Genomic DNA, 15616 nt, shown 5'->3' with positions numbered 1-15616 from the left:
AGTTTATTCACTGTATTTTCTTTCTGTCCCCTCTTTCTGTTGTCTCTCTGTCTTTTCTTCGTCTTCTTGTCTCTGTTTCTGTTCCTGTTTGGTCTTTTGTTCTGTTTTTCTGTCTGATCATCATCTCTATCTCTCTCTCTGTTGGTTTCTGTCTCTTTGTTTCTTTGTCTGTCTTTCTCTCTATGTCTCTCTGCCCTTTTCTGTCTCTCTGTCTCAATCTTTCTGTTGGAACCACTTTCTTGGTGTTTCTTGTCCGTGTCTCTTTCTTTGTCCCTGCCTCTGTGTTCTTTGTCTCTGTGTCTCTCTCTCCCTCTCTCTGTCCTCTGTCTGTGTTTGTGTCTCTCTTCCTTTTTCTCTCTTTCCCTCCCACTCTCTCTGTCGCTCTCTTATCTTTGTCTTGTCCTGTTGTCCTCCGTCTCATTCTCTCTTCACCTTTGTTCTTTCTGTCTCTGACTCTCTGTTGTGTGTCTCTCTCTGTCTTTGTTCTAACCCTCTCTGTTCTTTGTCTCTGTGTGTGTGTGTCTCTCTCTCTCTCTCTGGGTCGTTCTATGTCTCTGTGTCTCTCCTTGTTTTTCTCTTTGTGTTTCTGTCTCTCTCTTTTTCTGTTGTCCTCCATGTCTGTCTCTTTCTCTCTCTGTCTTTGTTGTCCCCCTCTTTCTCTCTCTCTCTCCCCGCAGTTGGTCTCAGCCGATGGCTCTCACGGCTCAGATGGAGGTTCGGTGTGTGCAGAGACTCAGTCTGATCTTCCTCCTCCATTAGAGAGGACAGGGGGCATTGGGGACTCCAGACCGCCCTCCTTCCAGTGAGTAACATTTCTGTGTGTGTGTGTGTGTGTGTGTGTGTGTGTGTGTGTGTGAGAGAGAGAGAGAGAGAGAGAGAGAAAGCCCTTTGTAACATTAATGACAGTGCTCAAAGCACACAAGTGAAGCAGGACATAACCACCCAAGCTGGACCTGACACACACACACACACACTTGTTATCCTCCCGTCCAATAGTCTCAGATGTCCTCGAATTAAACTAATCAGACTCGTCTCCTCCTCCTGCCGCCTGACAGAATTCTGGGAAGTCTGTGCGTGTGTTGGAAACGACCCACTGACTCTGAGCCGGCTGCGTTTCAGTGTGTATGTCACTCTGAATAAAGACTGACTCAGAGCACGTCACCACACACACACACACACACACACACACACACACACACACTCATCCTCATTAATACTGATCAATATTCCACTGTAAGTGCATCGATTTCTTTAAGGATCATTGAGTGGATGATGGACATGTGTGTGTGTGTGTGTGTGTGTGTGTGTGTGGTGTGTGTGTGTGTGTGTGTGTGAGTTACACTCGTTACTGTAACGATGACACACTGGCTTTGACACACACACACACACACACACACAGACACGTGAATTGGGGGCAGAGTAACACACTCGGAGGACAGCACTATCCGCTCCTTCCGTTTGTGTGTGTGAGCAGTTTCTCTCTCTCTCACACACACACACACACACACACACACACACACACATGCTCGAGTGCTAGAACGTTCCTCAGCTCTCATACAGTTGTGTAGTCTCATCCAGTATCTGTATAATAATAAAAGACAACATTTTTGTTTTTTCAAAACTTTATACTTCATACACACACACACACACACACACACACCACAGGTCTGCTGCTTTACCGACCACTCCCTTTATCTTTGTGTGAACATATGTGTGTGTGTATGGCCATTTGTCCTGCTGCCGTTTCCTGTGTGTGTGTGTGTGTGTTTTTCCGGCTCTGTCTCTGTGCCTCCTCGACCCCCTGTGTGCCCGGTTTAATAATTAAATCACTGGAAATGCTGCACCTGGGAGCAGTTTGGAACAATACAGCTTCTCCTGAGTGCCCTCTGCTGGTCGCTGTGTATACACACACACACACACACACACACACGTCGCTTCTAGTATTCTCAGACAGGTCTGACATTAAAAACTCCCGGCATCAGCACCTGATAGCTCGACGCAACAGGATTCTTCTAAAGTGTGTGTGTGTGTGTGTGTCCTTCTAATTTAACGCAGCCGCTCCATCTCTTTGCATTTCAGCGCCAATGCGGCGGGCAGTCAGGACAACCTGGACAATGAGACTGAGCCCAACGCCGGGACATCGGGACGGAGAGACAGAGAGCGAGACCGGGATCGAGATAGAGAGCGAACGCGCAGGAAGGACACTCACGACCATGGTGGGATTGCGTTCCTATATTTAGCAAGAAGGGATTATTCTTCTTCTCTGCGTGAGATGTACACTGCGTACGCCGTTTAGTTTCGTTATCTTATATCCTTAAAGATAACAAACCTAACCCTAGATAACACGTAGGAAGACATTTTAATTTCATTTTCCTACCTAACTACATGGTGAAGGATTTACCGTAAATGATAAGAAAGGTCGTAGATTTACACGGTCGTGTAAAGAATGTAAGAAATTCTATATCGCCTTTTATATAGGCCGTTCAAGTCAAACCGGGACTTTTGCTTGTGTATTCCTTGACTTACAAACTTTTGATTTAGAATTTTCACAGATATGAACACACTGCAGATCTATGAACATTCATAAATGCGTAACACATTAGACATGTGTATTTTATTCCCAGATTTTCTCCCTAATATTTAGTCGTGTCCAATTCCTCCCCGTCACTAGGGGGCTCCCACATTAAGGCTATTAAGACTACCACTCAGTCGGGAGGGCCGAAGACTATCACGCGTTTCCTCTGAACCATGTCACGTCAACCGACCGCATCTTTTTAAACTGCTTGCTTTTGCACCGTTGGGGGCGGAGTAACACACTCGGAGGACAGCGCTATTTGCTCCTTCTGCTTGCATGAGCTCACAGATGCCCCTGATTGGCTGTAGAGCCGTGATTAACGTGGGAGCACTAAGTACCTCTCATCCCTCCCCTCGGAGAGAGCTCGGCCAATCAGCTCGCTCTAGACCTCCGACTGTGAGCGGTTACAGCATCACTCGGGAATCGAACTCGCGATCTCCGAATGGTAGGGCGAGCACTGCGATAACACTGCGCCACTCGGAGGCCCTAACTCACATGTATTGTACAAAAATAGACATTGCAGTGAACCAGGTACCAATATTTACTATTATATACATAATTTTCAGTGTGTAAGTAAATGTATAAAATGTCCAAAGATTAGTATATTGTACATATGCGCGCGTGGGCATTCAGAAGAAACGATTCTGCGTCACTCTTTTCAGTGAATCAATCCGGGAGCACAATGATAAAGCTATCCTGATGGTGAATCAGTCCTGTAAAGCTGTTCATTTAAGTAAATCTGTCCTGTAAAGCTGGAGGCGCGGTCTTGCAAGAGTTTAATGCGGAACCAAACACCAAACTTGTGTGTTTGATTTTTTTTGTACTTTACATTGTGTATTTGTATCAAAGGCATATAAGACTCACTTTTTTCTGACTTAAGAACGAATCCGACTTATGAACATGCTCTCGGAACAGAACTCGTGCGTAAGTTGGGGACTTACTGTAACAGAACACAGTTATAAATGATTTATGTATTCCCACACACACGCATATATCAGTTAAACGCTTGGATGCACCTTCACCTCATAACTGTGTTGTTATTCTACGCAAGTAAAAGTCCTGTTTTGATATAAACGCCCTTTATAGCTTAACATGTGCACTTTAAAACCTGTTCCTTAAAATCTTTTTCAAACTGTATTTAATTCTTATTCGATTAGTAATCGAATTTTGCATATTCGACAGTTTTTCTTAACCGAAAGTTGAACACGTTAACAATAAATGATCATAAGTTGATTCATGATTGATTTGTATTAGTGATAACCAGACGCACTTTCACCTCCTCAGTTTAAGCCCCATTTAAACAGCAGCACAATCCCGTGTTTTTCCCATACACTGAATAATCTGTCACAGTATCAACATCAACCTCCGCGTGTGTTAAATTGTGTATTTAAAATGAATAAAATATTATTTAATTCCCTAACAGCATTGATTCGCTCAGCCTCTTTCTTTCTCACGCGGATCCGTCCGTGAATCGCCCCGCCCCTCTGTGAGAACACATCAGCTGTGAACATGAAGCTCCCGCAGAACGCTCGTGAACATACGACAGTTCGCGCTGTTAAACTGTCGGTTTAGAGCGACATCGATCAGTTTTGTGACAGAGGAAGGGGAATTGGATAGCAAGCGGGCTTGTTGTCATGGTTACCAAGCGCACAAGTCCACATGATGCTTGGCCAAAATAAATTCAATTAAATGTGAAAAGTGTTGTTCCATATTGGTCAGGAATGGGAAATCTGTCAGGCCATTGCAGACTGTGTGTTTCCCTTTTCTTAACCTGATTGTGTGTGTGTGTGTGTGTGTGTGTGTGTGTTTGTGTGTGTTTAGGAGGCAGGTTAAATGGTCACTCTCAGCCTGAGCGCAGGCCTGAGACCGCGGGTTATGAGACCTCCTCTACACTCATGAGCAGTGAACTGGACACCACCAGCTTCTTCGACTCGGAGGAGGACGACTCGACAAGTCGGTGAGAGATCACACACACACACACACACACGTGCACACACACAAACCTTTGGACGTATTCTTGTGATGGTTCGGTTCACTTAGGAAACTTAGTGTAAACTGTTATAACTAGGGATTCTGCAGTACCAAGCTCTGCTAATGGAGTGAAGACACGAAATGATCGATATCTGCAGTAAATTTGGAGCGGTGAAGAAAGCAGAGAAACAGTGCCGTTCAGTAGAGTAATTCATTTACTTTTCTCTGCCTTTTAAGGAGAATGGATCTTTCCCTATGAATCATTTAATAGGTTAAACCCCATAACACCTTAAAACTCAACGTGTTACAAGGAAGGTGGCACAGTAGCTTAGTGGCTTAGCATCTGTCGCCTTGCACCTCCAGGGTCCGGGTTCGATTCCCGCCTTTGTGTGCATGGTGTTTGCTTGTTCTCCCTGTGCTTGGTGGATTTCCTCTCGTAGTTCGAAGACATGCAGATTAAGCTAATTAAAGTTCTCATATATATATAAACAAAATTTCATTGGGGCAATGGTGGCTCAGTGGTAGGTGTTTCACCTGCCATGCAAAAGGCCCGGGTTCGATTCCCAGCCAGTGCTTGAACCCCAGCCACTGGATGCAGTGCAGGTCCCAAGCCCGGGTAAAATTGGAGGGTCGTGTCAGGAAGGGCATCTGTAAATAAAATAAAAAGTAAATAATTAGCTCCTACAACACAGAATACTATGCTACCTGCTACAAGTAGGATTATAGAGGAACTGCAAGTTAGAACCTCAAACATGCAAAAATACATTTTTAAGCCAGTCTAGATAGTACATGAATTGCTACATGAAAGAATCATGATGGACAAAAAAAAAAAAGCAGTGATGTAGCCAGATTCCTTTTATGGCAATGCATGTACCTCCACACTGAGTTTAGAATCAATTTTTTTAATCCATAATTACATTATATATATACGTTTGCATTTGAAGTGTTGCCATTTCTCTATATTCCTATAGGTGGCGTGCTCTAAACTTAAATTATTTGCTAAGTTTGTTTCAAATTGTAAGAAAATACAAACGGAATCAGGATACTTATAAAATCGTGATAATTCCTGCATTGAAAGTCAAGAATTATTTATAACTTTGAGTGCGTTTTATGTGGCCGCAGGACAAACACTAACCTCAGGAAAACACAATGATGGATTTCATGGATCATGGATAGTTGTCTAAGGCTTTAATCTGGCTTTAATCTGGTCACATTCCTACTGTATGGATTCGCTGAAGTGTAAACATCCGAACAATACGTACTTCTCTACTCCGGGATTCCGGTTTGTTCCCTCACAATAAAGATTAGCCGTGAGGGTCACATGACATGTAGGATGAATCAGAACTAAGAATAACGCAGAGTCCGAAGTGAAGCGTGTGTGTAATGACGGGTGTGACGTCTCCGCAGCTTCAGCAGCTCTACGGAGCAAAGCACATCATCACGGCTCTTGAGAAGACATCGGCGTCGCCGGCGGAAAACCAAACCACCTCGGATGGAGAGGGTGAGATGACTTGACACACACAATGTATATGAACAGACACACTCGTGTAAAAAAAAAAAAGTGAAAATGTTTTGTTAAAAGTTTCCTCTGACTTTTTCCTTTTTGTTCTGTCTCTCGCAGTCGTCCTCCTTCAGCAGTATAACAGACTCCACCATGTCTTTGAACATCATCACTGTCACATTGAACATGGGTGAGTAGCGTACACATCTGTATCTGTAGCAAGGTTTTCATCCAGATGTTACCGAGGTCATACTGTATATCCACTCACATATTTTGATTGAGTCCAGATGTTACACATATGCTACATATAGGGTCTTGTGTACATATAGGATCCTCTTTTTCAGGTGATGATCTTTGTCTCCCTTTACATTAATTTATGTATCCCTTTAATCCTTTGTCTCTGCTCGATTCTTCCTATAGAGAAGTATAACTTCCTGGGTATCAGCATCGTGGGTCAGAGTAACGAGAGAGGTGACGGTGGCATCTACATCGGCTCCATCATGAAGGGCGGAGCAGTAGCAGCTGACGGACGCATTGAGCCAGGCGATATGCTGCTCCAGGTCTGTGTGTGCACAAGTTAGAAGCACGCAAGTGTATAAAATGTCTTTCTATGCCATGGCACTACAGTTTCCCTTCACTTGACTCTACTGATCAACTGGAACACTGACTGCACCCCAGGCCTTCTTGCCTGACCTCACTAATCTCTTACTTCAATTCAATTCACTCACTCATCGTCTTTATCCTGTATTCAGGGACCCAGGGGGCCTGGAGCCTATCCCAGGCAGCGTAGGGCACAAGGCAGGATACACCCTGGGGCACACACCTATACACTCACTTACACACTTATTCACACACTACAGGCAATTTGGAAACACCAATTAACCTAATCTACATGTCTTTGGACTGTGAGAGAAAACCGGAGTACCCAGAGGAAACCCACCAAGCACGGGGAGAACATGCAAACAGAGACGGGAATTGAGCCTGGCCGGGAATCGAGCCTGGCAGGGAATCGAACCCGGACCCTGGAGGTGCAAGGCGACAGTGCTAACCACTACACCACTGTGCAATGGTCATTGTCTTTAAGCAGCTTGACAAAATGAAAAGAAAATGATGGAAATGTGTTTGAGATGTGAGAAAAATGCGTATAGATCATAATGTTTAGATTGTCCCTGATGAGAAAGTCGATAGTGACGGTGAAGCTAATGGTGTCAAGGAAAAACTCCCTGAGATGGCACTATGGAGAAACCTTAAGAGGAACCAGACTCAACAGGGAACCCATCCTCATTTGAGTGATAACGGATAGCAGGGATTGTTTTGCAGCCATACTGTGTGTTAGGCAGCTGAAAGATCAATATAACAGAAGATGTCCAAGTTGACATGGAGTTAACATAGAGACAAGTGCAGAGGGCAGAGGAGGTCTGGATCACTGGGAGCTCAGGAGCAGCATGTGTAGCTCTTCACCATCATAAAGCAGAATCCAGCGGAAGCTGGTTCTTCTCTAGATCGCCTTGAATGAATTTATTAAAATAAAATTATTTTAAAAAGATTTTAAAGGGTACCATTCCATGTCCTTGGGTGGGAGGGGCTATTATTAAGTGGACATTATTTTTACTTTTAATACAGTACGTATGTTTTATCTAGAAAGCTGTAAAAGTTTAAAGGAAAACTAATACAGCTTTCTAGATAAAACTTACGTACTGTATTAAAAGTAAAACTTTTGTAAGTTCTTTTACTTAGAAATCATGGAGGGGTCTACAATTTTCAGCATAGGTGCATTTCCACTGTGAGAGACAGAATCTAAAAAGAAAAACCTGGAAATCACATTGTATTGTAGAATTACTGTGTCAAATAAGTATTTGATCACTTGCTTATCAGCCAGATTTCTGACCCTCAAAGATCTGTTATTTTGCTTTTAAATAGTCCGGCTACACTCCGCTCATGATTCTAAATTAGTAGCACTAGTAGTAGCATTAGTAGTTTAAGTAGTTTGAGGTCGTTAGCTGTCATAAAGACACCTGTGACACCTGTGACACCTGTGCACCCCACAATCAGCCAAAGTCTAAGTAGATACATGGGGTATCAATGATGCTAAGAATGAAGAAGAATCAGCCCAGAACACGTGAGGAGCTGGTCAATGCCGTGAAGAGAGCTGGGACCGTCGTTTTCAAGGCTACGATCAGTAATACACTAAGACATCATAGTTTGAAATCTTGCCTCGCACGGAAGGTTCCCCTGCTTAAGTCAGCCCATGTCCAGGCCCGTCTGAAGCTTGCCAGGGACCATCTGGATGATCCAGAGGAGTCATGGGAGAAAGTCCTGTGGTCAGATGAGACCAAAGTAGAACTTTTTGAATGATAAGTATCATCCCAATAATACCATACCCACAGTGAAGCATGGGGCTCGAAGCATCATGCTCTGGGGGTGTTTTTCTGCACAGGGGACAGGACGACTGCACTGTATTAAGGAGAGGATTAATGGGGCCATGTATTGTGACATATTGGGCAAAACCTCCTTCCCTCAGTCAGAGCATTAAAGATAAGTCGTGGCTGGGTCTTCCAACATGACAATGACCCAAACAGCCAGGAAAACCAAGGAGTGGCTCTGTAAGAAGCATATGGACTATTTAAAAGCAAAATAACAGGTCTTTGACGGTCAGAAATCTGGTTTATAAGCAAGTGATCAAATACTTATTTGACACAGTAATTCACAAATAAATTGTTAACAAATCATACAAAGTGATTTCCAGATTTTTCATTTTAGATTCTGTCTCTCACTGTGGAAATGCACCTATGCTGAAAACTACTTATGATTTATTTTACAATGTAAATCTTTTTTTTTTTCTAGAAATATTTATCATTGTTTATTTACTGTTGTGTATTGAAATGTTTGTTGGATTGATTTTTTTTTTTCCTTGTAATATTGCATAGATGATCATCTCATGTCTTTACTTGGTTCTAGGTGAACGACATCAACTTTGAGAACATGAGCAATGACGATGCTGTGAGGGTCTTGAGAGAAATAGTGCACAAACCAGGGTAAGTGTGGCATCAGCGCTGCGGGACAGGAGCGTTCTCATGGTGCGTTGGAACCGTGTGCTGAATGAAGGGATGCTTCTTGTGTGTTTGTGTGTTTGTTTGTTTGTTTACAGCCCTATCACACTGACCGTGGCTAAGTGTTGGGACCCGAATCCCCGCAGCTGCTTTACCTTACCTCGCAGTGAGTAGTCATATTCCTCGGTCTCATTGTGTGCCAGCGTTTCTTACTCACTGGTTTAAGTAATCAATGGGGATGAGAATAACCAGGGGGCGTCCGATACGATATTATCACAATACATACAAGTGCTGATCTGATTTGTATTGTGATTGTTTTGGTACCACATATGTTTTTATTATTATTATTCTTTATTTTATATGATAAATAAATCACCTTATAAAAGAATCACAGTACATAATTGAATTGATCCCCCCTCTCTGCTAATCAGCAGTGTGTTTCTAAGACACTATTGTTAGCTGGTCTGAACTGCCAAATACTAAACATGCTCTTTTTCGCTCTGTATGTTTATGTTCAGGTGAGCCGATCCGCCCGATCGATCCCGCTGCCTGGGTGTCTCACACCGCGGCGATGACGGGGGCGTACCCGGTGTACGGCCTGAGTCCCTCCATGAGCACCATCACCTCCACCAGCTCCTCCATCACCAGCTCCATTCCAGAGACCGAACGTAAGGGTTCTGTGATAACGATTGTGACGAAATGATGTTGATATATAACATTAAATCAGTGACCCGAACGAAACGTTGCAAATACACTGAAATTTGAACCTTTATTCGAAACGTTCATGCCAATTAACATCCGTTTGCACTGACCAAATCCAAGGTCACTCAAGTTTCTAACAGGTGTAGAGAGATTGGGACGGACTTAATATTATGTAATGTTATGTTTCTGTTTAATCCTCTTTGGAAAAAATATTACAGAGGTTCATCTTGCGTTCCTTTTGGCCAGGGTTTCATGGGGTCGTTTATCGTCATGTTTGGGCGCTACGTCATATACAGTGTGGAGAAAGAGAAACATCACGAATAGGGCTTTATCCGTATTAAATGTAATATTACTTTTAATATGTAATATAAATATAACATAGGACATAAGAATCCAAGTTATGTACTCTCACAGAACAGATCTCACAATTTAAGGAGGTTATTCAGACACATTCGGCTGCTTTCCATTTTAATACTATAATGAATTCAATATTCTTTTGTGGCATGATCATTAACAGCATGCTTTCTAGCGAAAGTGGAGTTTGATTCTAGCTCCCATCGTCATGTAGCCTCCGTCGTTCCGGCGCCATTTCATCAGAATAATTAAAACTTTTAGTGGGAGCTGAAATAAAAACGTCAGCTCCCACTAAATAGATGGCGCTGGATAAAAACAACTCCTTAATAATACATAAGTAAATAAGAGCACTCCTTAAATATTCATTTCCCCTGCAGCATCTTCAAGATCAGAACTCTCATCCAGTCATCTTAAACCGTCACAATGACGAAGACGTTCATAAACAGCTGACCTCGAAAGACTTAAACGCACCCGTACATTTTATGATTCGATGTGGTGATTCATACTGATTATTCATTTCTTGATAAGAGCCTCAGAGACTCTGGATTGTAAGCACTTCTTGATGACTCAGCTCAGCCACATCCCAGTTGCTGTACTAATTTCTTTGTTTTATTGTTTTTAATCTTCATATTTTTAGGCTTTGAGGATTTCCACTTGTCCATTCACAGCGATATGGCAGCTGTCGCTAAAGCGATGGCGTCCCCAGAATCTGGGCTGGAGGTGCGAGACAGGATGTGGCTGAAAATAACCATCCCAAATGCCTTCATAGGTAACGGAGCAATCTTATGCCCTACCTTGGGATTAAACTCTTTTTGGAGGAAAAGGTCACACTGAATTACACCTTAAGTACTCATGAGAAATACCCAAAGCTTGAGAAGGCTAGACATTTCTTATTAGAACTTGCTTTATAGGCGCAGTGGTAAAGTGCTCGCCCTATTATCCGGAGATCGCGAGTTTGATCCCCGGGTGATGCTGTAACCTCTCGCAGCCGGACGTCTAGCGGGAGCTGATTGGCCGAGCTCTCTTAGAAGGGGAGGGATGAGGGGTACTTGGTGCTCCCACATGAATCACGGCTCTACAGCCAATCAGGGGCGCCTGTGAGTTTAATAGGGGTGCGCCCTAGTGGCGGGGAGGAATTGGACACGATTAAAAATAAGGAGAAAAAATTGCTTTATTCTGTTGTTGTTCATTTATATATGAATTAAAATAATTAATTTTGCGGTTATGTGCTTGTGCTTTTGTTTAGTGCGAACACTTTACCTTTACCTGCACTAAACCGCCTGTATATTATAAGGGGGTGTTTGTTGTTTTCTTCCTCCCCAGGCTCAGATGTGGTAGACTGGCTCTATCATCATGTGGAAGGTTTCACAGACCGACGCGAAGCACGGAAATACGCAAGCAACTTGCTGAAGGCTGGATACATTCGCCACACCGTCAACAAAATCACCTTCTCCGAGCAGTGCTACTACATCTTCGGAGACCTCTGTGGCAGTGAGTTTCTTTCTTTCTCTTCACTTCATTTTAGACTAATAAAAAATGGTTTCATCACTTTCTCTCTCTCTCTCTTTCTCTTTCTTTCTTAGATATGGCTAATCTCTCTTTGCAAGATCATGACGGCTCTAGCGCGTCTGATCAGGACACACTTGCCCCCCTGCCCCACCCAGGAGCTGCTCCGTGGCCCTTTGCTTTCCCCTATCAGTATCCCCTCCCTCAGCCCTACAGTCCCCACCCAGTGCAAGATCCAGCTTACAGCTACACAGCAGGAGGAGGAGGAGGAGGAGGCAGTGCTGGCAGCCCACACAGTGAAGGTGAGACTGCCTAGAAAGTCTAGAAAGCATACCAGATTGTGTAATTGTGTAATCTCCACACTGATCCGTCCTTACATGTTAATCGCACTGAAACTAACTTGTCCTGCGCTCCTCTTCTCTCCTTTTGTCTCTCATTCTTAGGGAGTCGCAGCAGCGGTTCAAACCGCAGCGGTAATAAGGCTGGCGCGCTGGAGACAAAGTCGGGCGGAAGTGGTAGCGAGACTGAGAAAAGAGAAAAGGCACCTAGTGAGCGCTCGGCGGCGCCCCCTAGTGAGCGCAGTATCCACAGCGCCCACAGCGTCCACAGCGTCCACAGTGTCCACAGCGTCCACAGCGCCCACAGCGCACTCTCACAAGGCCAGAACTCCTCATACGGACCTCCCGCAGCCCCTCCCGCACAGATCCCGGGTTCTCCATCAGGCCGAGATTTGGCATCGGTGCCCCCTGAACTCACAGCGTCTCGCCAGTCCTTCCGCATGGCCATGGGAAACCCCAGCGAGTTCTTCGTAGATGTCATGTAATGCACTTCAGGTGATTAATCAGACGACCTGATCCTCACGCGGATATAGAGATTTCTGGAAAATGTCCTAGTCACCCTTGTAAGTCTCGAAGGGTGCTGAGTGTTCCATTGCGTTGTCCTTTCTGTGTCCTGTGGCTTGTACTTTCTTCAGTGAAGAAGACTGGGATGGTTGGAGCTCGTACCCCTGCGTCCTCCAGAGGCTCTGTGGGATGGAGGGATGAGCTCAGAGTGGCATGAATACTTTCCGTATGGTGTCGTTTTTGTTTTGTTTTTTTGTTTCATCTTTTCATGTCCTGCATTTCTGTCTGCAGTTCCTCATCTAGAGCCGTTTTTATCAAAGATTACAAAAGAAGAAAAAAAAACAAAGACCAGCGAGACGGGAGATGGAGGTAGCGCCTCTCTCTCTCAGTGGCTTTTGCTTTTAAATGGATGAAGTGACATCATTTCATAACAATTCAAATCACATTCAAAAGATGCTATCATGAGAAACTATAGACGATTGTTTTATATTTCGCTTGTCTTGTACGTTCTCTGTCAGTAATCATATGAAGAGTAGGAAAGAGAGGGGGTGGGGAGAGCAGCGGTTTAATCACAGTGGGCTCCAGAGGCCCCTTTATTTGCTCGGCCCAGCAGGGGTCTAAATTGTTTGCCGTTTTACAAGTAAGTATGATTGAGTAACCAATATGTAGAAAAGTCATGTCTGCTTGTGTTAAACTTGGCCCACTCCTTACCGCAGTGATCGAGAGCGTCATAAGAGGACAGCTCTTCTAGGAATGAGTCCGTATATTAGATAATGAGTTTGCCTGATCATTTGAAGATTTTTTTTTTTTTTAAGTTTTCGGGTGATGTTGTAGCATCTCGTACCCAGACGCCTGGTTGTCCGAGCTCTCTCAGAGGGCAGGGATGTGAGACACTGTCTCACCTATGCGGTTTGACTCACGGTGAGATGCAGTGTTAGGCACCGTGACCCGCCGCAAGTGACTGCCTGACCATGAAGTTCTGCAAGGCCCGCGAGCTTCCGCGGGGACCACCAAAAAAAATTAAACATGTTTAATGTCACGCGGAATGCTGGAAATGTAATCACAGCGGCAAAACTCGCGCTGAATCATGATGAACTGTACTTACCCACCGCGCAAAACCGCATAGGTAAAATAGGGGTATAATCTAAGCCAATCATGGAAGTCTGTAAGCTTGTGCGAGTGGATAGCGCTGCTACCAACGGGGTGTGAGCGAGCAGTTAGAAAAGATGGAAACACGTAATAGTGATAGTCTTCAGTCCTCCCTGACTGGTAGTTGTAGCCTTAATGGGGTGTCCCCTAATGGTGGGTGGGTATTGGCTGTGAGTAAATTAGGAAGAAAATTGGGATTCCCAAAAAACAACAAGTCAATTAAATTGTTACCAAAATGGGTTCCATATTTTATCTTTATTTATTTGGTTCCCAGGAAAATCAGGTTGGGTCCAGGCTCAGCATGTGTCCACACTCAATTTTTATCTCGTTATCTGAAATAATTGACAGCTTTGTTTAAGCTTTAAGAGCATAAACAAGTTTACTATATAGACTTTCAAAAGCTTTATAACCCGTAGGACTAAAAAAAAACCCTCAAAGGAACCAGTGGTGGGACAGTGGCGTAGTGGTTAGCACTGTGGCCTCGCATCTTCAGAGTTGAGGGTTTGATTCTCACCTCGGATCAGGTTAATTGCTGTTCCCAAACTGTCCGTAGTGTGTGTGCCCTGGCACCATGTTCAGGGTGTACCCTAAGTCTAAGTCTCCTGGGATATAGGCTTGAGGCCCCCATGCAAGCTGTATAGAAGATGAACAAATGAACATAAGAACCACTTGGACTATGAATTAATATTACCGCACACCCAAACAACACAAATGTAATCGTCCCTGTAACATCTGTCAGATTTCAAAAGACAAACTATGACTTTAAGCACTTTTATTTCATGTAAGAAAAAGATTATGTCCTTAAATAATAATCCTGGTTTATTTCACAGGGAAAAATCATTGTGAACTGCAGACTGTCAGGCAAAACCCCTGAACCCTTCCATGTCCTTCTCTTTCTTACTCTTCACCTATTGTTTTATCACTAACATTAACATCCTGTATTTTTACAGTCTAATGATTCTTTGTATGTCTGTAAACGCATTATTGTTTTTTTCTTCCAAAAATACATTTATCACAGGTTTTTAATGATTAGAAACTGATGCTCTTTAGTGTCAAACGGTTCAATTTTAATAATCGCTGTACACTGTTTTATGCCAAAACAAATTGTTTTTATTTATAAACATAGTTTTATTGCCTACATGATGTGTTTGGTGAATCTGTCTTTTCACTGTGTCTGTGTCAAATGTCTTTAAAAAAAACTTTTAATACATTTTAGGCAAATCTTGGTGTGTATTTAAAATACACTTCCTGGCCAAAAAAAACCAAAAAGATTTCATGAAAGATTTCACACAGTATGGTGTCCGGTTCATGTGTGAAAATGATTCTTCATGCACACAGAAACACTTTTTCATGGTTTGAATCCTGGAATATGGCCGTGCCATCAGTGAAGAAAAACTCAATAGATATGATAACCTGGTCATTTAGTACATTCCGGTCGCCAGCTGACTTCTTTTCTTGCCAAGAATGAAGACCTTGTGACTCTAGAGTCAATCAGGACTCATCAGACCACATGACCTTTCTCTATTCAATCAATCAATCAATCAAATTTATTTATAAAGCACATTTAAAACAACTTCCGCTGACCAATCTTTATGCTCCCTAGCAAATTTAAGTGTTTTTCCTGATTTGTTCCACTAAAAAGTGGCCACACAGCTGTTTAGTCCCAGTCCCAGAGTTCTCATCACATTGTATGTGTGGAAATGCCCTTACTTTCACTGTTGAACATAGCTTTTTTTTCATTGTTAAACATTACCCGCCTTCTCCAATAGAATCCTGACGGCTTGTAAAATCCTGACGGCTTGTAAAAAACTCAGTTGGAAGGGCCGAGGACTATCACGTGTTTCCTCCGAACCACGTGACACCAGCCGACACATCTTTTCTAACTGCTCATTTTCGAACCACTCGCTAAGTAGCTCTCACCCCTCCCCTTTAAGAGAGCTCGGCTCTGCTCTTTCTAGACCTCCGC

General features: G+C 43.4%; 2 protein-coding genes across 2 annotated transcripts in view; one reads left to right on the top strand and one right to left on the bottom strand.

Annotated features, from left to right (window-relative positions):
- The window catches only part of LOC128527691 (segment polarity protein dishevelled homolog DVL-3), a 43214-nt gene extending 29369 nt beyond the window's left edge, over positions 1-13845 (top strand). The window contains exons 3-15 of the mRNA XM_053500170.1: positions 678-802; positions 2080-2216; positions 4397-4532; positions 5954-6047; positions 6168-6237; positions 6468-6607; positions 9006-9082; positions 9196-9263; positions 9616-9765; positions 10791-10922; positions 11477-11644; positions 11737-11961; positions 12103-13845. Of these exons, the coding sequence (XP_053356145.1) occupies positions 678-802; positions 2080-2216; positions 4397-4532; positions 5954-6047; positions 6168-6237; positions 6468-6607; positions 9006-9082; positions 9196-9263; positions 9616-9765; positions 10791-10922; positions 11477-11644; positions 11737-11961; positions 12103-12482 (1902 nt within the window). The 3' untranslated portion in view covers positions 12483-13845. The remainder of the gene's footprint in view (positions 1-677; positions 803-2079; positions 2217-4396; positions 4533-5953; positions 6048-6167; positions 6238-6467; positions 6608-9005; positions 9083-9195; positions 9264-9615; positions 9766-10790; positions 10923-11476; positions 11645-11736; positions 11962-12102) is intronic.
- Positions 4892-15616, bottom strand: part of LOC128527694 (uncharacterized) — a 111316-nt gene continuing 100591 nt past the window's right edge. Inside the window, exon 4 of the transcript XR_008360906.1 lies at positions 4892-4903. The gene's annotated coding sequence lies outside the window, so the exon portion shown is untranslated. The remainder of the gene's footprint in view (positions 4904-15616) is intronic.

The sequence above is a fragment of the Clarias gariepinus genome, chromosome 7 (assembly GCF_024256425.1).
Source record: "Clarias gariepinus isolate MV-2021 ecotype Netherlands chromosome 7, CGAR_prim_01v2, whole genome shotgun sequence".
NCBI classification, from domain to species: domain Eukaryota; kingdom Metazoa; phylum Chordata; class Actinopteri; order Siluriformes; family Clariidae; genus Clarias; species Clarias gariepinus.
This window is presented reverse-complemented; position numbering and strand designations above follow the sequence as displayed.